Source organism: Ranitomeya imitator, chromosome 2, assembly GCF_032444005.1.
Source record: "Ranitomeya imitator isolate aRanImi1 chromosome 2, aRanImi1.pri, whole genome shotgun sequence".
Taxonomy (NCBI): domain Eukaryota; kingdom Metazoa; phylum Chordata; class Amphibia; order Anura; family Dendrobatidae; genus Ranitomeya; species Ranitomeya imitator.
This window is the reverse complement of record NC_091283.1, coordinates 763,815,713-763,831,688: the sequence shown is the minus strand read 5'-3', so window position 1 is coordinate 763,831,688 and position 15,976 is coordinate 763,815,713. Positions and strand designations below refer to the sequence as shown.

The 15,976-nt window shown below is 46.4% G+C and overlaps 1 protein-coding gene across 4 annotated transcripts in view; it reads right to left on the bottom strand.

Moving 5' to 3' along the window:
* The window catches only part of CCAR1 (cell division cycle and apoptosis regulator 1), a 92,781-nt gene that overhangs the window by 11,245 nt on the left and 65,560 nt on the right, over positions 1–15,976 (bottom strand). The window contains exons 16-21 of one of the 4 annotated variants that reach the window (XR_011318508.1): positions 5,604–5,789; positions 5,326–5,517; positions 4,506–4,718; positions 3,306–3,440; positions 2,495–2,586; positions 492–638 (exon numbers count right to left, since the gene is read on the bottom strand). Coding sequence is in view for 3 of the 4 variants with exons in the window: in XM_069753401.1 (XP_069609502.1) it covers positions 492–638; positions 2,495–2,586; positions 3,332–3,440; positions 4,506–4,718; positions 5,326–5,517; positions 5,604–5,789 (939 nt within the window). In the remaining variant the exon portion in view is untranslated. Of the gene's footprint in view, positions 1–488; positions 639–2,494; positions 2,587–3,305; positions 3,441–4,505; positions 4,719–5,325; positions 5,518–5,603; positions 5,790–15,976 lie in introns of those variants that run through there. The other 3 variants (XM_069753401.1, XM_069753402.1, XM_069753403.1) reach the window with 3 other exon arrangements.

Here is a 15,976-nt window from a genome sequence, read left to right as displayed (position 1 = left end):
AAGTGACCCAAAAAATGGAAAGTTGATTTGGGTGCAAACGAAAAATAGGTGCAAAGCACAAAAACAGGAGCAAATGCAATAAATAGATTTGGAACAAAAAAAAGAAACAGAAGTTGGTAATTCATGAGTTAATGAATATGGATCCTTAATACAGATTATTTGCAGGAATATACTACTAGAGGGGCTGTCCTCTATCCCGGGCGCTGTTTTAGCATGTTGGGACACCACACTTGTACTTAAAGATTAAAGCCCCATCTGTTACTTAGAAAAAACTGCTGCAAACAGCATATTTAGCTCTGAAAACATTTTACATATCTGTGCAATGCTGCAGGATAAATCGTGAATGCCGTGTCCTGCTCAGTGACTCCAAAATGGCTGATCAGTGGATATCCAGTGTCAGGGTCTCCCACAGTCAGCTGAGCCTTCGTGACCCACCACATGAATACCACCTATGTGTTTAATGCAGGCAGACTATAGCAGAGATCATGTACCTGAGCCCGAGAGAGATGCAGCCCGAGAGTATAAATTATTTCTTCCAAATCCTTCTCCAACAAGTAGCCACAATGGCTTTGATCAAAATACACAAAAGCCATGAGCAGATCTTTATTCATTGTAACCATCAGTTTCTTCTCCTTCTCCTGAGAAAAGAATGACAAGTCAGGTGAAAGTTATAAAAGTTACGGAGGACAGAAAATATTTGAACGTTCTGGTGAAAAGACAAAGATAAATAGTGTGATCCTCTATATAGAGATATACAGATGGATCTAGCTAGATGTAAAAAAATGGCGTCCATTCATAAATATGTAAAATGTTTATTATACACCCGCTGTGACCACTAGTGGTTGTACAGTGCTTAGATTAGGAAAACAGGGAGCAGGGAAATAAGGGAAGGTTCACACATTGTATTCCCAAAAATGTCAATTCACTGGAATCAGGGTATCTGTCTCTACATTATGATGTTCTCATATTACCGTATATACTAGAGTATAAGCCGAGATTTTCAGCCCAAAATTTTGGGCTGAAAGTGCCCCTCTCGGCTTATACTCGAGTCACGGTGGGCGGCAGGGTCGGCGGGTGAGGGGGAGAGGGCGCTGAGGCATACTCACCTAGTCCCGGCGGTCCTGACGCTGCCCCTGCCCGTCACACGGTCTTCGGTGCTGCAGCTCTTCCCCTGTTCAGTGGTCACGTGGGACCGCTCATTAGAGAAATGAATATGCGGCTCCACCTCCCATAGGGGTGGAGCCGCATATTCATTTCTCTAATCAGCGGTGCCGGTGACCGCTGATAGAGGAAGAGGCTGCGGCACCGAAGACCGTGTGACAGGCAGAGGGAGCGGGACGCCGGGAGCAGGTAAGTATGTAATATTCACCTGTCCGCGTTCCACACGCCGGGCGCTGCTCTGTCTTCGTGTCCTCTTGCTCTGACTGTTCAGGTCAGAGGGCGCGATGATGTATATAGTGTGCGCGGCGCCCTCTGCCTGATCAGTCAGTGCGGAGAGACGCTGGGAGCTGCAAGCAAGAGAGGTGAGTATGGCATTTTTTTTTTTATTGCAGCAGCAGCAATGGCACAGCTTTATATGGCACAGCTATGGGGCAATAATGAACGGCACAGAGCACTATATGGCAGAGCTATGGGGCAATAATGAACGGCGCAGAGCACTATATGGCAGCTATGGGGCAATAATGAATGGCGCAGAGCACTATATGGCACAGCTGTGGGGCAATAATGAACGGTGCAGAGCACTATATGGCACAGCTATGGGGCAAGAATGAACGGTGCAGAGCACTATATGGCACAGCTTTCTATGGTACATCTATGGGGCAAGAATGAACGGTGCAGAGCACTATATGGCACAGCTATGGGGCCATAATGAACGGTATGGAGCATCTATTTTTATTTTTGAAATTCACCGGTAGCTGCTGCATTTTCCACCCTAGGCTTATACTCGAGTCAATAAGTTTTCCCAGTTTTTTGTGGCAAAATTAGGGGGGGGGGGTCGGCTTATACTCGAGTATATACGGTACGTGGAAAAACTCTGATTTGAAATTTCCTTTAATCAGCTGCTGCTGGTGAACATAGATCTGCACAGGAGCTGTATACACAAAGTGGTAGGGTGATTTTTATCACTACTATTTTTTTTTTACTTTCAGTTATAAAGGAATAAACAGCTATTGGTCATAAATGCAATAAAAATAGGAGGTCACAGTTTTAAGCAATACCAATGCAGAGCTGCTGTAAGACGCCGCACCAGATCCTTGGATGGATGATAAAAAGAGGTCGCTTATAACTACCTCTGTAGGCAGAATTTCACCCAAGTAATTACATTGACATATTTGGTAAATCAGAAATTGCCCTGAAATGTCCCATTACAATACAGCATTTCAGCGCTCGCTGCTGAGACTGGTGAGGGTCCCTGTGGTCAGACCCCCAGCGATCAGCAAGTTATCACCCTGTCAAAGGCTATTAGAAAAGGCCCCTTGGCTGTGAGACGTACCTTATCCTTCGGCCATTCTTTGCTGCATTTGCTGTCTCTTTTGTCATCACGTTTATCTTTGGTGCTAGAGTCGTCGTCATCATCATCTCGGTCTAAGAGAAAAATAAAAACCATCTTCAACTTTGCCGATAATCACATGTAAACATTATATGCTCGAGCCCTTTAATTACAGTAACACAAAACAAACGTATTTTAGGAGGTCCTGTTCTGCTATACTGACATACCCACAATCATAAATTCAGTGAAAACTACACAAGACAAATTGCTTTGATCTGGCATGAAATAATAATGCTGCAGCATGAATTATTAGAATTATGCCTATTATTCCTCCGGGAAATACATTGACCGTGGTGCATTATCCATTATCTTGTCAATAAGGTGCACCTCTGCACAATCTGATATGGTCATAAAGAAATAGATATCAGCAATATGTAGGGAAACATCCACAACTAGTAACACCCAGCTGCCAACGTATTCATACATTTCCAGGAGGAATGGAGGAACAACCACCAAGAAAAGATTCTTTTTTTTTTTTTTTAAATGGAGATTGTAAAGAAAAGACGTGACAAGAGCTGGCAGACAGAAGAGAATACATTTTCCATTATGTTTAAGGAGGACAAGTAAGGAGAAGATAATCACTTCTGCTGCAGGCTCATGGATGTATATTACTACAAAAAATCCTAGAGATCTGGTCCACATTAAGTAGCCAGATAATGGGAGCCACTGGACCATATAAATGGCATATGGAAACCGCAAGGATCAACACCTCAGTCTCCCCCGGCACGACACAATAACCCAACAGTAAAATGACCTTAGCCATCATCATGTCAATCTGACCCTCATAGTCACCATCATCCTCTTCTGCTCCGATGGGTTCATAATCATCTTGGTTATCATCATCGATTTCTTCTTCATCACGGTAATCTTCTCTCTTTCGGTCCCCCTTCTATAAAATAACAATCGTTACTATATGTGGTGAGCAAACAAACTAACACAGCTATGCCTTACAGAGGTTGTCCACTGCACTCGGCATCACGTGACCCCGGCTGCAGCCGCCGCTGACATCTGCTGAGGTCGCGTTCCTCAGGGCGTGACCCAGTCGCGCACCCCTCCCGACTGACTGAGCTTTTGGCGGAGTTTCATGGCACGTCACCGCCCAGTATGCAGGCTAATGAAAGCAGAGAGCGAAAGTGCGCGCTGAATACTGGGATGTGGCTTGCGGTAAAGCTTCGCCCACAACCCAGTCAATCGGTAGGGGTGTTGGGGACAGGGTGCACGTAACTGGGTCACGCCAGGGGAAATACAGGAGATCTGGAAGTTGATGTGATATCAGCGGAGGCTGCAGCTGGGGTCACACAATGCAGAGTGAGTAGTCAGCGATAACGCCGCTCACAGGCAGAGAGGAAAAAAAAGAGGGATTTAAGAAAAAACATCTTTACAAGGTTTAACATCGGTTGGGGCATTATACAATGTAGTGGACCACCGCTTTAATACGAAATATACAAGAACAAAGATGGACCTCAATAATTAAAAGGGCGCTGGTATGGAATTCTGGGGTTCTAATATAGTGCAGTTTTTTTTTACGCTGCATTATTTTGGCAGAATTAAACTGCTCTGAAAAGCAATGGCCCGCTGCCATTTTAAGGTAACAAGTCGCCCACTTCAAGGGTTATTCATATCTTCACAGATGGACTTTGGCAGATAGTGGCTGTAATAATGAGCACTTTTGCAATTTACTGCTTATTAAAATTTAAAGCCATTATTGAGGCATTAATATTTCTCTTGTTTCCAGCTTGTCGTCTAGGAGACCGACCTCCTCTGCTGTCTAGCTTGTACGTACTGTGCTGAAGCTGGCCAGGATGAGGAAGCACCAGCCAAGTCCAGCAATCCCAATGAGCTTCAAAGCAGTGCTTACAATCTAAATAGTAAAGAGCTTGTAAGCACTGCACATGTTCTGCTGACCAGTTTCTTTTCTCTTAAAGGGTCGTAAAGAAACAATGTAGGTCTATACCTTTCTTTCATCTCTTTCCTCCAATCTAACTTTTTCATCTGAAGATTTTCGTCGTTTGATTTTTGGTTCATCTTCTTCCTCATCTTTCTTTTCCTTCTTAATCTTCTTCTCCTTTTTCTCATCCCGTTCAGGCAGAGCTAAAAGCTCCCTGTATATGCGGACCCCAAAGTCTCTCTGAAGCATTTCGTTGAACAGCTCAGCAAAAAGTGACACCTGGAAAGATGCAAAAAATACGACAGTAAAAATTTGCAAGGATCCATTATACAGAGGCGGCAGCCAGAATATCTGATCACTTTATGATTGCTGAGGATCTAAATAGTAAGACCCTCCCATCAATCCAGAGCCAGTTTAGTGCTGGAGCTCCTTCACCGATGTAAAGCAGCACCCCGGCCTCTAGCAGGGGTAAGGATATGTTCACACAAGCTCATTTTCCATCCAAGTGCTGTCCAGGAAAAATGGGCAGCGCTCAAAACAATGTTATTCAATGGGGCAGTGCAGGTGAGTGATTTTTGTTCACGGATCGAATCTGCAGGTTAGTAAAAATAAATTGGATTTCCAAGTGTCGGCCATTCAATTCTATAGTTCTGACAAAAAGATTGGATTCCATACAGCCTTTGATTTTTACAATGCACTGCAATTCTTTAACCTAAGAAACTATTTAGTCTTGTAAATTTGTAATAATTGCTGCTGTAAAAAAACAAACAAAATGCAAACCAATAACAATTGTGAAGAAAAAACATTGTGCGAGTTTTCAGGATGAAATGAGGGCCATTTTTTATATGCTTGTGTGAATCCGGCCTAAGTCGGTGGAAAGCTGTACCTCAAACGAGTGCTCTTTATTGTCCTCTATCCGGTAATCCAGGAGGACGCTGAGAGACATGATACTGCAGTCAAACTTCCCATTCTTGGCGGACCAGTTTGGATGTACAATAATCGCCGGCTCATCGGGCAATAAATATCTTTTTTCTCGCCGCTGACGCTCCATTTCTTCTTGACGTTTCCTTTCTTCTTCCTAATAAGAAGACAGAGCATGTTATGGTCAATGTGCACCATCAATTCAAAAAAACAAAATGCCGCTGAAGATGATAGTATACGAACCTCCTTGTCATCCTCAGATTTATGCTCTTCCTCCTCCTCGTCTTCTTTTTCACATTTTTCTTGCTCCTTTTGCTCCTCTTTTTGTTCCTCAATGCGGAGCTGCTTCGTTAATCGGGCTATTAGCTGAGATTTTAACCCTTTAGAGCTAAGACTGCGACTTTCAAGCTCTTTACGCAGATCATTCACCTGAAAGATTATAAAAGTCATACACACAGGGAAACACAATCTGAAGTATTTAAGAGTTTTATGTAGATTTGCAGTCCTGACTGATAAATTTCCATGTCTTCCCTAGCATGTCAGCCGGTGAGATGGAGAAGTATTTAATACTCAGACAGCAGATTTAGAAGACAAAGTTTAAAGGGTTTCCTCAATGTGTCTTCTGGAGCACACAGCTCCCCTGCCTCCCATCCTCCAGCATGCCTGTAGGGGATGCCTGTGCTCCTGATTGACAGTCCAGACCAGCACCATACTTGCAGCAACAGAGGAGAGCACTGGTGTTGAACCCTTGCACACCTAGACACTGAAAAGCAGTGCAAAATCTGAGCTGACTTAAATTGTATCTAGTATAGAGAATAGCAGTTCTTTCTTTTTCTTATAATGTGATGCAATGTATAAAGTGTAGGTGAATTATTGTAGCCTGGAGTCTAAACTATTTACTCCCAAAGGATTATCTAGACTGGATAGAATAGTAGGAAACTCTCTGATATGACAGTTATATCTCCATTGTGAGAAGCGTTAAAGGGAACCTGTCACCCCCAAAATCGAGGGTGAGCTAAGCCCACCGGCATCAGGGGCTTATCTACGGCATTCAGTAACGCTGTAGATAAGCCCCAGATGTATCCTAAAAGATAAGAAAAGAGGTTAGATTATACTCACCCAGGGGCGGTCCCGGTCCGATCCGATGGGTGTCGCAGTCCGGCGCCTCCCATCTTCATCAGATGACGTCCTCTTCTTGTCTTCGCGCTACAGCTCCGGCGCAGGCGTACTTTGTCTGCCCTGTTGAGGGCAGAGCAAAGTACTGCAGTGCGCAGGCGCCGGGCCTCTCTGACCTTTCCCGGCGCCTGCGCACTGTAGTACTTTGCTCTGCCCTCAACAGGGCAGACAAAGTACGCCTGCACCGGAGCCGCAGCGAAGACCAGAAGAGGGCGTCATCCTATGAAGATGGGAGGCCCCGGACCGCGACGCCCACCGGATTGGACCGCCCACCGGATTGGACCGCCCACCCAGGTGAGTATAATATAACCTCTTTTTCTGATCTTTTAGGATACATCGGGGGCTTATCTACAGCATTACAGAATGTGTAGATAAGCCCCTGATGCCGGTGGGCTTAGCTCACCCTCGATTTTGGCGGTGACAGGTTCCCTTTAAGCTTTCAGCCTATCGAAAAGCAAACATACAATAAAAAAAAATCCAATTTACCAAATGGTAAGATATGAGGAAAAAAATGTATATCAGAAAGTCGCAGTGCTTTAACATGGGTGTTAGAGAGGATGATAAATTCACTGTATGACTTAACATGTCTAACTAGATGGTTACTTGAATTTTTATCACCAGACATGTACTGTATTTTCCAGATTATAAGACACACTTTTTTCCTCAAAAAATTTGGAGGAAAATGGGGGGTGCGTCTTATAGTCCAGACATATTTGCTGTGGTTAGGGAGGTGGGGGAGCAGCAGCGGTGGAGCCATCATGACAACAGGATGCAGCAGTCGGCAGCTACGGCTAACACCTGCGCTACTAAAGAGAACAGCGGGCACACGTGATCGCCCAGTGGCTGCAGCTACTGTGCCTTCTATTAAAGATGAATCAGTGGGGCGTGGCCTGAGAGTCCATGTGAGCGGACGTGCGGCTGTGAGCTCCCGCCGCTGTATATTGTAAAATCCTGCAGAGCCGCTGCTGTTTGGTCCCTGCGGGGGCTTACTGGCTGCGGGGAGACTTGGAGAGGCCGGCGGTGCTGTTCGGTAGCGCTGGAACCGACGAACATGACCAGGAGACGGCAGAAGGACGCGGGAGCCGGGGATGCAGGCGCAATCCAAGATGGCGCCGACTTGAGGGAAAAGGCAGACAAGGAGAACGCCGCATGCAGAAAGCGCATGGAGGTAGCGGCAAAGCTCCAGCAGTTTGCGAGAGCGGAGGCCGCAGAGGAGGGAGCCGGAGCTGATACCGAAGAGGAGGAGGAGGAGGAGGAGAGCCCAGCAGGAGAACATGAGGTACAACAGGGGAGAAAGGAGAGTAAAATGGCGGTGGCAGAAGGGGGACCCGAGGAAATGGCGCCAGAAGCTGAGCCTACCCTAAGAGACGTTTTTGCGCTAGTCTCTTCATGTAAACAATCTCTGACCATACAGATACAGGAGGTTAAGGGGGACACAGCCCAGATAAACGCAGCCATGCAGAAGATTGACAAACGTGTGGGGGAGGTAGAGGAGAGAGTGAGCACTGCAGAAGACCATATAGTGCAGCTGCAAAAAGCAGAGAAAAAGTTCACTCAAGCAATAGCTGAATTGGCTGCGAAAAATGAGGACCTTGAGAACAGGTCCAGAAGAAATAATATTCGCATAGTGGGCATCCCTGAAAAAGCTGAAGGGAGGAATCCAACGGAATATATTGAAAAATGGCTGTTAGAGACATTTGGAGATATGGCGCTAACAAAAGTGTTCGCGGTAGAAAGAGCGCATAGGGTCCCGCCGAAACCACCTGTCCCTGGAGCGAATCCCCGTACCATGCTCGCCAAAATTCTAAACTATAGAGACAGAGACATTATCCTGAGGAAGGCCAGAGACATGACGGATCTGACAGTTGAAGGTCAAAACTATTGCTATATACCCAGACTATTCTACTCTGGTGCAGAAACAACGGATGATGTTCACGGGTATCAAGAGACGGCTGAGGGAATTGGGTGTGCAGTATTCCATGATGTTCCCAGCAAGACTGAGGGTGGTGGCGTTTGATAAAATTCATTTTTTCCAGAAGCCGGAGGACGCTACCCAGTGGATCGATATTAATGCTAAAAAGCTTAAAGGAAAAGGAGACTGAAACTGTGGGAAGAGTCTGAAGTTGTTTACTTATCTGTCAGTTGGAAAAGAGTCATGTGATTGACAAGCCAAGGGGTATGGGGGGGGGAAGAAGGGAGCTGGATTATATCCAGTTAAAGTTAAAGGGATGGTGTAATGGCTGCTGGGAAAGGGGGAGGAAGGGTTTGCGACATATTTTAAGTTTATGCAGACTTCTTGTGTGTGCAAATAATTCTAAGTTAAAATGTTTTGAGAACGTTATTTTTCAAAATGTCTGAAATCCTGTTATGTACAGTGGTGGGAGGAGGGTTGGGAAGGTAATGCCAAACGGAGTGTTCGCTATGGGCGATGATGCCCCACACTTGGAAAGAGGTGGAATGGTTAGATGTGAGGGGGGAAGGGTGGGAGGGGGAGTTGGGAGGGGGGGGGGGGGAGGGTAGTTAGACAGCCTGAGCTCAAAATTGATGATACTTATAGTGAAGATGAGCAAAGTGATGGGGACCCGTTTTAAGATTTTGTGCTGGAATGTGAGAGGCCTAGGGGAGAAATCTAGACGTGCTGCGTGTTTGCAATATGCAAGAGACCAAAGGGCCTCAATGATATGCTTGCTGGAGACGCATTTGGTAAGGGAAAAAGTGGATGTTTTGAATAGACGATGGATCCAGAGGGGATATCATTCTACCTTCTCCACGTATGCAAGAGGAGTCTCAATCTTGGTTCCAGCGGGAGTTCAGTATGAGGAGGTGAAGGTATATGTGGACGTGGAGGGACAGTATGTACTATTACGGTGTATACTGTATGGAGTGATGCTGTGTGTTGCCGCGATGTATATTCCGCCTCCCTACTCTAGCAGGAAGATTAGAGAAGTAATGGAGCGAGTGGAAAAATGGGGACCGACACCGTTAATAATTATCGGAGATCTAAATAACATCTGTGATGAATATTGGGATAAAAATAAAAATACTCAGAATAGGTCGGAGGGACACATAACAACATTTGGCACCTATATACAGGAGATAGGTTTGATTGATCTGTGGAGGGTTAGACATGTGGGGGAGAGAGGGTACTCATGTTATTCACCGGCACATGCCACACTCTCTAGGATTGATATGGCTCTGGGTAACAGGATTTTGGACACATTGGTTGGGGAGGTGAGATATCTGCCAAGGGCCTTGTCGGACCATAGTCCAATTGAAGTAGAGGTTAGATTGGAGGGGGCTCGCTCGCTAAGTGGGAGAGAATGGAAGATTCATCCTAATTGGCTACAGAGTATTGAGTTGGAAAGTATAGGACGGGAGGTGGCGGAATTCTTTCTCTTAAATGATGGAAGCGCCGACGCTCTTACAATTTGGGATGCAATGAAGGCGTACCTGAGGGGACTACTGTTTAGGGACATTAGTAGGTGTAAGCGGAGGACGAGAGAGGTAGAAAAAGCGGCAGTTGAGGAGTTGAAGGAAGCAGAGGATGGGATGGCCACACTGGGAACCCCTGAGGCAGAGAGAAGAATGAAAAACGCACAAAATCATTTGGAAAAAATTCTGCTAGGCAAAGCTGAGAGGAAACGAGATTTCCAAAGGGTATTGTTCTATCAGGAGGGAGAAACAGTGGGACATATGCTGTCGGTAGTGGCTGCTGCTCAGAGAGGTTCTTCATATATACACTCTTTGGATTCTGCTAGTGGAGGTAAAATAACGGAAACACCTGAAATTTTGAGAGCCTTTGCGGACTTCTATGCAGATTTGTATTCCTCTCGGGTTGGTGAATCGGTCGAGGATGCACTGACTTTCTTGGAAGGTCTGGATTTGCCGAGACTGAGTGAGGCAGATAGGGAGAGCCTTGAGGCCCCTATCACTGAGGAGGAATTGAGTCGGGCATTGATGTCTATGGCCAATGGGAAGGCGCCTGGGGTCGATGGGTTACCCGCTGAGATCTATAAAGGGTTGGCAGAAGTGTTGATTCCTAGATTAAAAATGGTATTGGAGGAAGCTAGGTCTTGTGGGCGCTTGCCAGCCTCTATGAGAGAGGCCATAATAGTGGTCATTCCAAAGGAGGATAAGGACTTGGGGAAACCGGAGTCGTACCGCCCAATTTCTTTACTAACAATTGATGTCAAGCTTCTGGCCAAGGTGTTGGCTCTCCGCCTCTCTAGTGTTATTGCGAGTCTGGTGCATTCGGACCAATCTGGCTTTATGCCGGATAGATCAACGGCGATCAATTTGCGGAGGTTATATGTAAATTTGCAGGTAGAGTCTGATAACTGTGGTCGAAGAGTGATTGTATCGCTAGATGCACACAAGGCGTTTGACAGCGTCGAATGGGGGTACCTCTGGCAGGTGCTGGAATGTATTGGGTTTGGCCCGCAGTTTGTGGCCTGGATACAGCTGTTGTACTCATTACCATCCGCCAGAATTAGAGTAAATGGGGAGCTATCTCGTCCTATAGGGCTGGCTAGGGGTACTAGGCAGGGATGCCCGCTTTCACCCCTCCTGTTCGCGTTGGCTGTAGAACCTCTTGCTGCTAAGATTCGGCAGTCGGATGGGGTCCCTGGGTTTAGGTATGGCAAAGTAGAGGAAAAAATAGCGTTATATGCGGATGATGTTTTGCTGTTCCTGGAGGATCCAGACAATTCACTAAGAGGGGCCGTTGAAATTGTTGAGAGATTTGGTACTGTGTCGGGACTAACAATTAATTGGGATAAGACGGTTCTTTTTAGAGTGGATGACGTAGGAGAGAATGTGAGTGAGGATGTTGGGGATGAGAGGCTGAAGGTGGTTTCCCAATTTAAATATCTTGGAATATGGATTTCGGTGCCGGTGGCGGAGTTTCTGCAAAGAAATTTGACTCCTGTTATGGGGGTACTCAAGGCAAAGGTAGACGCCTGGAATAAGCTACATCTATCGGTCGTCGGTAGGGTAAACCTTATTAAAATGGTCCTTATGCCCAAAATTCTTTATGTTCTGCATAACGCACCAATTTGGATCCCTCGGGGGAAGTTCAGGCAGATTAATGCCCTCTTTAGAAGTTTGATATGGGGTAGACAATATCCACGTATTAGCTTGGAGACGCTTCAACGACCCAAGGAAGATGGTGGTTTGGCTTTGCCCAACCCGGAAATATACTTCCTTGCGGCCCAGAGCCAGCATTTGAAGGGCTGGGCGCGAGGGGCGTCATCCAGTGCAGTACAACAGCTATTGGAAGAGGTGACGGACCGACGACCGATGGCCAGGTGTTTGGAGGATGGCTCATTGGGCGCGCTGGGGAAAATATACCCAACCCTGTTCCTGATTCGTAAATTATGGAATAGATTAAGGCAGATTCGTGGGGTTACAGGGTTGACTAAATTCACACCGATATGGTCTAACCACAACTTAAAGGATTTTGAGGCCCTGGGAGGATTGATGGAATGGCAGAATAAGGGAATTTGCTTTGTTCACCAGATAATCCAGCAGCAGGAGCTGAAGTCCTTTTCCCAATTGCAGGAAGAATTTGGTTTGCGATCCACAGGGGAATATCAGTATGCGCAGATGAGACATGCCTTTAGAGCTCAGAATAAGAAGGCTGATATCAGGGTTCAAGATGATATAGTGTTGGAGTATGTGTGTGGTGAGGGTACTACAAGGGGAGTTATTTCCACTCTGTATAAGGACCTTATGCACACATTTCTGCTAGATTTCCCTATAAAGGCGAGAGCTAAGTGGGAGAGAGAAGTGGGGCCGATGGAAAATGAAACCTGGGAATCGGTGATGGAGTGGGTTCCGCGACTATCCTTGAGTGAACCATATAGGCTCTCGCAGCTATACATTTTGCATAGGGTATATAAATCTCCGGAAGTGTTATACAAAGCGGGATTGCGTGCCAATTCTGGGTGTCCGAGGTGTGCGAGTGAGAAGGCAGGAATATATCACATGATGTGGACGTGTCCGAGACTGGCTGCCTTTTGGGTGGTGGTTTTGAGCCGAGTTGAAGCAGCGTATAAGTGCAGAGTTGTTAGAGACCCGATAGTATGTGTGCTGGGATATGTGGAAGAAATTGGAGTTGACAATACTTGGAAGATTGCAATTGCTAGGCTACTCTACATGGCCAGGAAAGTAATAGCACGAAACTGGATAAACGCGGAACCACCTGTGAGAAGGGAATTTCTCCAATATGTTCAACATGGTCTAAAATTGGAAAAGGGGGTGTACAGTAAAAGGGGGAAAATAGAACTCTTTAATAAAATATGGTCTCCTTGGCTTGATTTGGATTGAGGAGTATAGGCGTCGTGTTTCCTAAGACCTGGAAGAGGATAAATTACAAGAGGCAGATAATGCCTCGGTGGGGTGGAGATTGAGACTGAGCTGTCTTATGGGGGAGGGGGGTAGTTGGGGTAATGTTGGGGTTTATTAAAGTAAGAAAATGTGTATCTGATATAATGCAATGTAAATGGCATTCTGTTGTTCTCCTTTTTTTATATTGTTAATAAAAATCTATTTAAATTAAAAAAAAAAAAAAAAAAGATGAATCAGTATTCACTGCTCTCCACACCTATGGTGAATATAAGCGAATATTCATTCCCTTAGGTAACAGACACACTTCATAGCCCAGCCGCCGCAGGAAGCAGGCGGCTGCAGCTAACAGCGTGTCTGCTACTAAAGAGAAATTAATATTCACTGCTCTCTACGCCCATGGGAGTGGAGAGCAGTGAATATTCATTTCTCTTTAATTTGCGGACACACTGTTAGCTGCAGCCGCTGCTTCCTGCTGGGGCTGGGCTCTGGTGTGTCCGTTACTTAAGGGAATGAATATTCACTTGCTCTCCACTCCCATAGGTGTGGAGAGCAGTGAATATTCATTGATCTTTAATAGAAGGCACAGTAGCTGCAGCCTCTGGGCGATCACATGTGCCCCCTATTAAAGAGAATGAATATTCACTGCTCTCCACGCCCATGGGAGTGGAGAGCAGTGAATATTCATTCCCTTTGGTAGCGGGCACGCGTGATCGCCCAGGCAGCTGCAGGAAGCCGGTGGCTGCAACTACTGTGCCCACTATTAAAGAGCAATGGATATTCATTGCTCCACAAGCCCATAGTCCCGGTGTGGAGAGCAGTGAGTATTCTGACATCTGTCCTCTGTAAGCAGAGCATGACGTTACTGCCATACACTGCTTACAAGCATACGCAGCTGCTGGCATCACAGCAGGACGCTGCAAGGGAGTGCAGGGAAGGCAAGTAAAAAGGGATTTTTGGTTCTTACCATAAAATCTTTCTTGGAGCCTTCATTGGGGGACACAGGTAACCATGGGTGTATGCTGCTGTTGCTAGGAGGCTGACACTATGCAAATAAGGAAACGTTAACTCCTCCTCGGCAGTATACACCCTCCGACAGGCACAATGCAACTCAGTTTGGTGCTAAAGCAGTCGGAGTAAGTATAAGGAACTCAACCTATGTACCAACCCAAAACAACGGCACATTGGCCAACACTGTACAACATAAAGGGAGGGAGCTGTGTCCCCCAATGAAGGCTCCAAGAAAGATTTTACGGTAAGAACCAAAAATCCCTCTTTCTTTCTCGCTTCATTGGGGGACACAGGTAACCATGGGACGTCCAAAAGCAGTCCCAAGGGTGGGAAAAAAATAGTCCGAGAAAAGAAGACTTAGGTCAGCCGGTGGGAAACCGCCGCCTGCAGTATCTTCCTACCCAGGCTTGCATCCGCAGAAGCCTGAGTATGCACCTTGTAGAACCTTATGAAGGTGTGAAGGGATGACCAGGTTGCAGCTTTGCAAACCTGCAAAGCCGAAGCCTGATGACGAAAGGCCCAAGAAGCTCCCACAGCCCGGGTAGAGTGAGCCCTCACCACAGGAGGCTGTTTATCCTGAACGCGGTATGCCTCCAGAACCGCCGAACGAATCGAACGAGCAATAGTGGATTAAGAAGCGGAGAGGCCTTTTCAACGACCTTCAGAGACGACAAACATAAGATCGGATTGGCGAAAAGAAGCAGTTCTGGTAAGATAGACTTGGATAGCCGTGACCAAATCCAGCTTGTGGAGAGATTTCTCCAAGAGTTGGACTGGGGAAGGGCACAAGGAAAGAAGGACGATGTCCTCGATGTGAAAAGCTGAAACTACTTTTGGTAGAAAGGAAGGAACAGGCCGCAGGACTACTTTGTCCTGGTGCAGAATTAGGAAAGGAGAACGGCAGAATAATGCCGCTAACTCCGATACCCTCCTAAAAGAGGTGATGGTGACCAGGAAGGCCACCTTCCAAGATAGGAGAGTAAAGGAAATGTCCTGGATTGGTTCAAAAGGCGAGCGTTGGAGGGCGCCGAGAACGAGGTTAAGATTCCATGGCTCAACCGGGGAATGATAAGGGGGTGCTATGTGGGCAACACCTTGGAGGAAGGTCCTGACTTGGGGAAGGGAAGCTAGGTCCCTTTGGAAAAGGATTGACAGGGCGGAGACCTGGCACTTTAAAGTACTCAAAGAAAAGCCCGAATCGAGACCCGCTTGAAGGAAGCCAAGGGCTGAAGGGAAAAATCCATAGGGAACAAGATGTTGTCGTCGCACTATCGGAAAAAGGCCTTCCAACATCTATGATAGATGCAAGAAGAAACCAGTTTCCTAGCTTTTATCATGGTCTGTATGACGCTGTGAGAAAAACCTGCGTCCCTTATGACCACAGCCTCAACGGCCATACCATTACATTCAGAGACCGAGAATTCGGGTGGAAGAGGGGCCCCTGCGATAAAAGATCCGGACGGTCTGGGAGTCTCCAGAGGATGTCCGACAGCATGTTTACTAGCTCCGTGTAACAGGCCCTGCGAGGCCAATCTGGAGCCATTAACCTTCTTCAGGCTGCATAATTTTACAACGTTAACAGGCTGCAGAGGTACAGTTGTACCTTTATATATATTTTATTGAAATTTGGCCAATATATTCTGGACCAAAACTGCAGAGATGTCACGAAATTTCAGCCCTCTACGGCTTTTCGGAAAAAAATTATTACAATTTTAAAACGGAATAGTTACAATTGTACCTACTCAGCCGGACGAAGGTTAAGAGAACGGGGAACCTCTCTGCCTTCATCTTTTTTACGACCCTTGGGATCAAGGGAAGAGGAGGAAAAAGATAGGGCATGTGGAACTGGGCCCACGGGATCACCAGGACAACGGCCATAGGGTCCCGAGACCTGGCTACATACTGGGGAACCTTGTGGTTCATTCGGGAGGCCATTAGGTTGCCGTCCGGAACTCCCCATCTCTGACATATTTGGTTGAAGATGGTGGGATGGAGAGACCACTCACCTGACACGAGGCCCTGACGGCTGAGGAAGTCGGCTTCCCAATTGTCCACCCCTGAAATGTGGACAGCTGAGATGGCGG